Source organism: Vigna umbellata, chromosome 5 (genome assembly GCF_029865625.1).
Source record: "Vigna umbellata cultivar VRB3 chromosome 5, Vumbellata_1.0, whole genome shotgun sequence".
Classification (NCBI taxonomy): Eukaryota; Viridiplantae; Streptophyta; class Magnoliopsida; order Fabales; family Fabaceae; genus Vigna; species Vigna umbellata.
The window spans coordinates 32939903-32949846 of NC_142169.1; the positions used below are offsets into that span (position 1 = coordinate 32939903).

The 9944-nt window shown below is 35.9% G+C and overlaps 1 protein-coding gene across 1 annotated transcript; it reads right to left on the reverse strand.

Annotated features, from left to right (window-relative positions):
• Positions 1-171: 171 nt before the first annotated feature.
• LOC124838952 (topless-related protein 3-like) lies at positions 172-9249 on the reverse strand. Its single transcript, XM_047314683.2, has 26 exons — positions 8991-9249; positions 8742-8874; positions 7258-7437; positions 7047-7160; positions 6672-6830; positions 6147-6321; positions 5905-6034; positions 5490-5605; positions 5211-5343; positions 5018-5127; positions 4786-4855; positions 4642-4715; positions 4475-4570; positions 4311-4403; positions 4006-4133; positions 3679-3913; positions 3432-3599; positions 3259-3342; positions 2754-2909; positions 2554-2664; positions 2274-2453; positions 2056-2184; positions 1873-1968; positions 1079-1261; positions 824-999; positions 172-642 (listed from the first exon to the last, which is right to left on the reverse strand). Exons 2-26 carry the CDS (start codon positions 8819-8821, stop codon positions 426-428), a joined length of 3393 nt encoding a protein of 1130 aa, XP_047170639.2. The 5' UTR covers positions 8822-8874; positions 8991-9249; the 3' UTR covers positions 172-425.
• Positions 9250-9944: the final 695 nt, after the last annotated feature.

Here is a 9944-nt window from a genome sequence, read left to right on the forward strand (position 1 = left end):
AAACCTACAGCTGCTTCTCCCTCTTCACCTCACGCTAACATATAACAAATGACTTTCTTTAACGTCGTTGCGCTTCATGAGATAAACAACTGTCTGAAAAGTCAGGTCAGATTATGTCATCCAAGGAAGCAATACGTAATCGATCTATATGACTAACAGATTTCATACAAATGAGAGGAGAATGGGCAGGATTCACATTGTGAACAAGTAAGAGGTACAGTTTATAAATAATGTAATCCAGTTGACTAGAATCAATTTAGGTATACAAGACATGAGCCTGCTGCCATATATCTGCTATTTTTATGTCCAAATCGACCCTGAGAAGACCTTGATTAGGGAGAAATGGGGGGATAAAAATCTAAAAATCTAAGGTGATCAAATTACAGATGGAAAAAGAATATGCTGGTATGGTACAATGAATGTTCTTATCTTTGTGCCTGATCTGGTATGTGGTTGCTTGTTGTAGATGATGATGCCGTCCTACCGTTTACTATTCCATTATCTATAGGTGGACTGGTTCCCCATTTACCTTCTGATTCACTGGGCTCTATCACTTTCACGGACCCATCTGTCAATCCAACGGCAAATTGATTGGCCTCTGTTGGATGAGCCGCAACAACAACAGGATACACAGATTGGTTCCTGCAATAAGAATTACAAATATCATTCCCAAATTCACTTTGAATCCAAGGATTTTGCATATCACGAGATCACGAAATGAAAATAAGACTTCACAATACATTCTTGAATAAGTTTCAATGTTTTAAAACAGTAAAGAGTTAGATAAAATTCATTGGGTTTCATGTACTAGGAAGAAACTTACACACTTAAAGCCGCAGGCGAAAAGTATGTGGATAGTGCTATACGACATCTCAGTCTCAAGCTGTCGGCATCAAAAACCCCAGTGTTTCCATCGCAAAATGTAGCATAGATTAACTGACTATTGCAGGAATAAGCAGCATATGATATGGGAGCTGCCAGAATATCTTGAGGAACCCACTGCAGCAAGTTATTTCAATTTCAACTTTTGACAGCAACAAGAAGCAATATCAGTGCCAGATAGAAAAATTATTTTTACCTGCCGAATCCGATCCATTTTAGAGGCGTCATATATTGCCAACTGAGTCTCGTGGGCTACCAGTAGCCGAATTTGGTCTAAATGGAAATGCACACGAGTATCACCTACAGGAGCCTTTCCCGTGGGCAGTTGTAGTGGAACTGATTTTCTTTTCTCCCATGTATCAATGTTCCATACACAGAGCTGTACGGAAATTATTTCAGTAAAGTAAACCGACACAAGCAAAAAAGAAAATTGATATAGTACAGAAAGTTATGTATTGGCACCTTCCTAGTAAAATAATTAAACGAAGTTAATTGAGATTTCATTTCTTTAGTCCAGAAAATATAAAACATTTCCAGAAAATTGTTTTGTAAGTTGAGCTTACATTCGCTTATATACTATAATTTGATCATATTTTCAGGGGACATTATAAGTATGGGAACAAAAATTTTTAGTGGTTCAATAATAGTTTAGTAGCAAGTAGCAAGATAGTCTAACAATTCTAGTTAAGAGTCACTTTAATATCATCTTAGAAAAGAAACTTCAAACTTAATATTATAAAATTATTTTGTAAGATAAAATTTACAATCACTTATATATTATAATTTAAGTATATCTTTAGTCAACAAGGAACCTTCAATAAAGGTTATCATGTCCTCTTTTACACTAGAAAATAGATCTAAGATAACATTGAATAATTACAACAACCGAAAAATGGGTAACTAATGGATGTCCCCAAAATAAATCATTATGCATAGAGGCTTTCCAAATCACTGAATCTAAAATGAACAGAAAACAGTTACACGACATACTTGAGCATCAGCACCAGATGAAACCAGGATGTTAAGGCAGGTTGAAAAGGCAAAACCAGTAATTCGCTTTTGGTGACCCTTCAATTTGGATTTCACCTAGAAGATACCCAAGAGAAAATGAGATAATTTAAAAATAATAGCATGATGCTTAAAAAGAAGAAAACTGTTAAAGATAGTAATCACCTCATCCACTCTAACATTATAAATGTAAATTGTTGAATCCTCCATCCCAATGGCTATGATGTTATTATCTTGAGGGTGGAAAGCCAAAAAGGTAGAGGCAGGGGGTGGTGGCATGAATGTTGTCATTACCTACAATGAAAAAAAAAATGACATAAGTAAACAGTAAGCTTAGCAGCTGAATGAAATGTTGTGGTTGTATTGTATTCAAGGACATGTACCTTGAATGTCATCATGTTAAATAATGAAACCTTTCCACCACAGGCAGACAAAACATATGAGTCATTCTTTGAGAGTGCAATGCAAGGAACAGCTTCATCAAGGTTGACACCCGAGACATCATTAGTCATAAGAAGACCACTGTGGGGTTGCCAATGCAGTGGAACAACGCTGGCAGTAGCCTAAAACCATATACGCTTGAGAATTCTGTTCTCTATTGAAAGGTGGGAAGTAATCACGAGCATACATAGGACTAGAGAGCCTAGAAGAGATTATGATTACCTTCCCATTGGAATTTTGTTCACTACGAGCCCACTTCCACAGCCTCTGAACACCATTTGAACCAAGTGCCAATAGACCGGCACCAGAGTTCGTATACAAAAGTCTAACAACCTATGTATGACTCTTAAGAGTTAAAAAAGTTCACAGGAACCAAGTTGTCAATACAAAATGGCAATCACACTCTGTTACAACCAACAAACCTTGCTGGAAGAATCTGTACTGTCAGGCATGGTAACTGACTGACATTGAACAGGATCAACAATTTCTGACAGCTGCCATGGTTTAGCTCTATCAATTCCCTCATCCACAGTTATAGGTTTCTCTGCATTTCGACCTGTGGGATCGACTCCTCCATTCTTCATTGAAAATGGCAAAACCAATCATGTGTTGTAAGTACATAATTCAAGACCAATAAAGTAACTCCAGAAAATATAATCAACGAAATATAATTTAACAAATTCAGACATCAAATGATATAAATATCCAAAAGATGATCAGTCCTCCACGGTATGCAGGGGCATGGCACAGTGGAGTTAAGCATACTAGAAGAAGAAAGGATCAGGCTGATCCAATATTCTTCGTAAATATTAAAAGAAACGAAACAGTTGTCATAATACTTCTAATTGTTAAGCTATCACTAGTATATCATTGTCACCATGCTAACATCATAATAAGGAATACGGTAATTCACAGGGAAATTCATACAAGAATTGAAGAAGGCCTGACAGGTGAGCTCCGTTCTACTTTACAGTTGACAGTACTAACATTAACAGCAGAAGAGCCAGATGCCTAGGTATAACAAACCAAATGGACAGTATTAATATGTATTTCGATCTAAATATCAAAATCAAAGAAAAGGTGAAGAAATATATCACAACCTTGATTGCAGCAGAGTCGATGGGTGACCTCAATGCTTCAAATCCTGGAGTTTCAACTGTTCTCAAGGATCTAAGACCACTTACATTAGCAAGAATTTTGAATCCATTGTCTGCAGTGGTGACAGCAAGAAGACTTCCTTCCTTGTTGAATTTCAAGAGTGGAAGGGCCTGACTAGATTCATACAATTATATATGATGTGTCTTTATAAAGTGTTAGCTATACTAAAAACAACACAGGTAAACCCACCTGTAATCCACCCTCTGCATCAGTGCTTGTTAGAAGATTAATACTGTCCATCTCCCAAAATTTGATTTGGCCATCTTCACCAGCAGCCAAGAAGCGATTTTGGGTTGTGCCAAACTGCACAACACCAGCAGATTTCTTTCTGAATCCATTGTATGTTCTCCTAATAGCTCCTTCACTTTCATTCCATTCAACAAGAAATGACTCGCCGTCTTTACTAGTCCCACAGGAAAACAGTCTATACAAATGAGGGAAGATAATTATGGAACATATTAATACAGTTCCATTTAATAATAAATCTCAATTAATCCAAACCCAAAACCTTCTTACCTACTTCCATCAGCACTATAGAGCAACGTGGTACACCAATGGCCTGGGGCATCATAGTCAACCCTAGAGCCCGCATTATCATACAACCAGGCTTTTATTTTGCCATCAATGGCAGTTGAAAATACAAACTGCAGAGTTACACTAAACATCAAATGTGTTTACCAGAATAATTCAATCATGAACAATATGTACACATAATTCATTTAATTACAAGGAGCACTCTTGGGCTTTGCTAGAACCAAATTATAACTCCTAAGAAATCCAAAGAATAGACTGATAGAGAAAATATCATATAATCCTTCTACCTGAATGTTCTCCTTGTGATGAGGGCAGATAGAATATACAGGCGCCTCATGACCCTCAAAGTTAAATAGTCTCCGTCCAGTCAAATCCCACACCTATTAAGAGTCTCTTCTTTAGACAATATAACATTTATAAATAATCCAAAATTGCAAGTAGATTTATGCACCTTTATCAACTTATCATCTCCACAAGTCACAATACAGAGTTGTTTATTTGGATGAGCAAATGCCAAGTCATTAACACCACCAATATGGGCATCAACCTGCATTGGCAAGGAAATGTAAAACAAATTGCAAACACAACTTTGGTTACTTCTTAAAAGAATAATCTCACCTCCACACGCTGAACCAGCTCATTTGATCCAATGTAGGAATACAAGTGAATCAAATGTTTAGTAAATGCAACACCTATAGTAAAGAAACCAGTAAGAAATTATATTGTGACAGTTTCAAAATGGTTTTTAAGGACTTCACATACCCACAAAATTTCCATCCAAGCTCCATGTGACACGACTGACAGAAATGGAAACATCTTTGGCCATAGCTGCCTGAGAAAATTAAAACTATAAAATTCCAAAGAATATGAATTATCAAGCACCAATGACCACCATAACGATACACTTATTGTCTGGTTAGACCATAACCAAAGGTACTGTAGAAAAGCAAATATTGAATAGTATAAAGACTCGTTGAAAAATAAAATTAAAAACCTGAAATGGTAATGAGCACGCTGAGATATCCCATATCTTGAATGGCTTTGTGACCAACCTGTCTCGCAACCCAAGTTCCCAAAGTGTAATTTCCCCATTAGTAGAACCAACTGTTCAACAGAAATATTTAATTATGTTTTTGTCAGTATGCTGAGCAACATATTACACAGAATGCAATAAAGATAGAAATTACCAAGAAGTAAGGTTTGATGTGAAGGATGAAAGTCCATGCTTGTCACAGAGTATCCTTGATGCAATGTCATTGCCACTGTTCTTGGTAGATCATCCAGCGACCAAGAGGGTTGTCGAGAGGCAGGATAGGAAACCTAAAAGGATAGATATGAATCATAGTAACAAAAATCACCAAAAAGTACAATATTAGGACTCCTATACAGCTTTGGAGCAGAAAAACCACTGGCTTCAAGAATACCCAAATCACACTAAAATTAAACAGAAAAATTATCAAAATTACCTCCTCCAGAGAAGGAGCAGGCCGGAGTCTTTTCATTAACTGCTCATGATCAGCATTCTGATAGTCAACCATGCCAGGAGTTGTTGGAGGTGTTCTTGGATGCTTCATGATAGACACTGTTTACAAAAGGGCATAGCATTAAAGTCACGAAACCATCTTGCACCGGAATACAAAATATGTAAAATTCTAAGTAAAATTTGAGAGATAATATCCTGATGGCATATCCAATTAAATAACATTTCAGCTGCCTGTCCACCAATAACAATAATTATTTCCAAATGAAGGTAAACAAGTGAAAAATTCTATTGCGTGTAACATGTAAAATTTAATAGAACTTACTGTGATATGTATAGACAAAAATAAGGTGACCACAAATCTTTCAAAATGTTGTGTGGGGAGAGAATGGGATTTTAACCTTGATTCTGTGGGACAGGCATGGTTGATGCTGTGACAACAGCTGCTTGGACAGATGATGAAGCAGAGGCATTAGCCATCCAACCACCCAAAGCATTAGCATTAGCAGTTGCTGCGGCAGGGGGAAAGGGCTATATAAACAAAATGGAAACAAAATATTGATTCATTAATAAATATGATAAGTTAGATTGTAATTGATTAAAAGTATAAGAAACCCAATTTATGAAATGAAAGATATCATACACCATGAGCTCCAATTGAAGTATAAGCTGAAGGCTTTGCAACGGCAGCAATTGGAAGATTGACAGGAGTAGGGGCTAGAGGACCATTAGGAGGTGTACATGTGTGGTCGGTGAATAAAGTCTTTATATCTGGGTTTGGCCTAGGGTTTTTGCAAAGTTGGTGCTGCCAGTTTAAACTGCATTGATTAGGGACACAAATGGCTTAATAAAAGAAAAGGCTAGAAAGAACAAGTTAAAAAACAAAATATATCTAATCAATAATCAATAATAAACAACATATAATCAACTAGTACCATATGCAAAAGTTTATCAGATATAATGTTTGTACATTATAGAAAGCAAAATGCCACAGAATTTGCTTTGCATTTGCCAAGTAGAAAAGAAACCACTTAACTATGAACAAGTGAATTAAGAAAAACCGTAAGTCTAGGCAGGAGAGAGAGAAATAGAATCAGTTGAAATTATAAACTCACATCTACTTCAGCATATGACAGAACAAATAAATCTACAACTATAGCATTTACACCTTTGATTGATCAACGTCCGCAATCTAGATGACCTAAGGGTAGGGAAGATAAGTTTGTCACGGAAAAGAGGATTTGCCTCTATTAGCTTTTTTAACTCTATCAACATGATCCCTCGAGCAGTTTTGGTGTCACCATACTTGGACAACTGCTCATTCTCCCTGAAATATAAAATGCAAAGGGAAAACCAAATAATCTTAGAAATTAATTAATCTTGTAGGTCTACCGGTCATAAAAGGCAACATGACACAATTTGGTAAACTTAGTTCTTCACAAACTCTGTTAATCAAGATTGAAGAATATTGACATTTGACTGAAATCACTTTCAACGGCATTGTATTATATTATTAGACTGTATGTTCAAGACAAGAGAATACCTGAAATTACTTAGAGTTAAAAGTTGGGTGATTTCTTTGTATAGTTCCTCATTGAACGTGGAGAAAACTTTCAAATCACCCACTAATATCTCAACAGCGTTTGCCTTTTCTTGCCTAATTTAGCAGCACCAAAGAAAAAACATGTGAAGTACCACCATCATAAGCACAAACATCATCAGAAAATCCCCAAGCAATTCCAATTAATAGATACCTATCAAGTGCTTCAAGATATTTCTGCTTCCTGATTTCAAAGAATATTTTCATGGAGTATCTATTATCGTCAACTTTTGTAAACCCTCTTAAGTACTTTTCAACTTCTTCCCATTCACCAGCCTGTACTTTTTCCTCAAAGTACTTCATATTGAAGAAAAACCCAGATTCTTTCTCAAGCCTGGACCAAAGAGAAACATTCAAGAAAGAGATAACCAGAAATGGTAATGTCAAAAATAGGAGGATACGTTTAGCAAAGGAATAGAAAGGGTTTCCGATTAATTTTATTATCAGCATCTCAGCCTTTCTACACAAAAAGAAACCTCGTAATATATGCAAGTTCAGCTTTCATATTCAAGTAATTCATTGCTTTTCAACTTCAGAAAACCATCTATAGCAACTGCCAGAAAAAGAAGTGCAATAATATATTTTGTTCTTCCCAATTTTAAGGTAACGGTAGTTACAACCGTGGTTATAAATACTTCCAAAACCTTAAAAATTGTGAATACAGAAAACTTCTAAATTGTGGCAACAATGGCAGTGACAAGTCGTGATTGACTCTTGACATAGAAGTCCTCAGTTGTCAATAATACTTTTACAAAACAAATGTGAACCAGATAATTCACTGCCATCTGGCTCTATAATTCATTTACCCACATCCAAATTAAGCTTCTTGGATTATATTACAAGGATATCCGTCAGCTTTAAGACATAAATTTGAAAACATTCTTCAAATCACTTAACTGTTACTTTTAACTCATTTTGAATACAATTCACCATCTAAAAAATCATAGCTTAAGCTGAAAGCAAGGTTTTAAAACAAGGTTCGCAAACAGAAATTGCAGCTCCAATGTCAACATTTTAGGGATCTCATCGGCGGCATTGGCTGCATTTGTCCACAATTTTTCACAAAAATCAAGGATTGCGATAAAACAGGGACAGCAATTTGAATCCTCGGCTGAAATCATTTCCACCAGCAGATAAATAATGTGCAATTTTGGATGTATCCGCACGTTCCCCAAATTAGAAAGCTACATGCGAGCAAATGGTGTTATTTTTTAACCACGTGTGCATTTTTAATTTAGCAAAACTAGGATACACTGGAGAAATTATATGGAGAATGGACCAAGACCACCGTACATAAGGTTTAGGCCAATTTCCACAAAATACAGCTAAATTATATGGAGAATGGCCAAAACCATAAACATGTGTTGATCTCATGCCATTCAATAATTTCTCCTTAGACAAACCACCAATTTGTAATGACACTTGAAATTTCAACAAGAAGTCTACCCATTGTTAACAGGAACAACAGTAAAGTTTTAACAATTCAAAATTTTCCTCCACTTTTTGTTGCACTACTGCTGCGTAGTTTCATTTCACAGGATAAAACTTGCACAGAAAAAGAGGAAGAAGAGATAAGGAGAACAAAGACAAAACATCAGCTAAAAGAATAAAAGAAAATTTCAAAGTATACTCGCTTACCTGTGCACCGACTCCTTGAACTTCTCCTCCTCCAAAAATTGGAGTATCAGAAACACTAATTCTCGGCTCAAAGAAGTCATAGCTGCTACTCAAATCTGAAAGGCACCAATAATCTTGATCTTCGAACCCCGATCTTCGAACACACAACACGCCAAAGAAAAAAAACAAGAAACAAGAAATCAAGACTAAAGAAAAGTACATAACTTAATTCCCCACAAACAGAGACAAATCAGGGATGAAGCATGCAACCTCAACGTCAAAACTGAACCCGAAAAGGCTCCACAACCTAAAATTTCCCAAGGATTTAGTGGTTGTTAAAGATTACAGAAGCTCGAAGTTCGAGAAATTCTAGGGTTTGAAAAGCTGCAGATAAGAAGAGGAGGAGGAAGAGAGAGAATGGAGAGAGACTGAGTCTCGCTATCTTCGATGTGTTGTACAGAGGAGTCTATCTTTTTCTACTGACCCATCAGACATAAGTACTTCTTCTTATTTGAGAAGTACGATGACTTATCACTGGATCCGTTATCATTTGGTGAGTGATAAGCCAACGAGGGAGAGGGTATCGGATTCGAAACTGCAATTCAAATGAAGTGAATATTCTGAACACACGTCCACTCGGTCCCATCTTTTCTGTACTGTCGCTTTCCCTTTCAAGCTATAATAAATAATGGGATTTAATGCTAACTCTTTATCAATGTGACCTTCTCTCATTTTATCGTGATAACTCGCGGTTTCATCTTTTCTACACAGCATTCATTCTGGGACCACAAGGTTGTTGTTTTCTCACTATATTTCTTTTTTAATTTTTTTATGTTTCAGTTTTCATTTTTGTCTCTCTGACTTGGCTGTGAGCCACTGTCTCTTCCTGGTATGCTACCAATTAAGTAACGGATTAAATCCATATTACCAGTCAAGCCCATTTTCAGAAATGAAAATACTATTTACCTTTTAAGTTCATTTTTAATACATTATTTAACATTTTTATTATATCTTTTACACAAATATTAAATACTGATTGAATAATAAATCTCTTCCATATCATAAATGTACGTCTGATGCACTGTTTCTTTTAACACACTATAATCAATTCACAATTTATTACACAAGTTTTGTTCTTCAAAAGAAGAGTCAACTCAGGAAAAACTTCAACCACTTAAATAGAAAAGTTTAAATTTTATTTTTTATTTATAAATTAGTATTTTT

Bases quoted from the DNA above. Each gene is read 5' to 3' on its own strand.
- LOC124838952 (XM_047314683.2), bottom strand. From the start codon at position 8,821: ATGACTTCTTTGAGCCGAGAATTAGTGTTTCTGATACTCCAATTTTTG. The intron at 5,344-5,489 runs GTAATTTTGATA...CTATCCTTTTAG, and splicing joins CTGCTCCTTCTCTGGAGGAG to GTTTCCTATCCTGCCTCTCG. The intron at 1,000-1,078 runs GTAAAAATAATT...AACTTGCTGCAG, and splicing joins AAATGGATCGGATTCGGCAG to TGGGTTCCTCAAGATATTCT.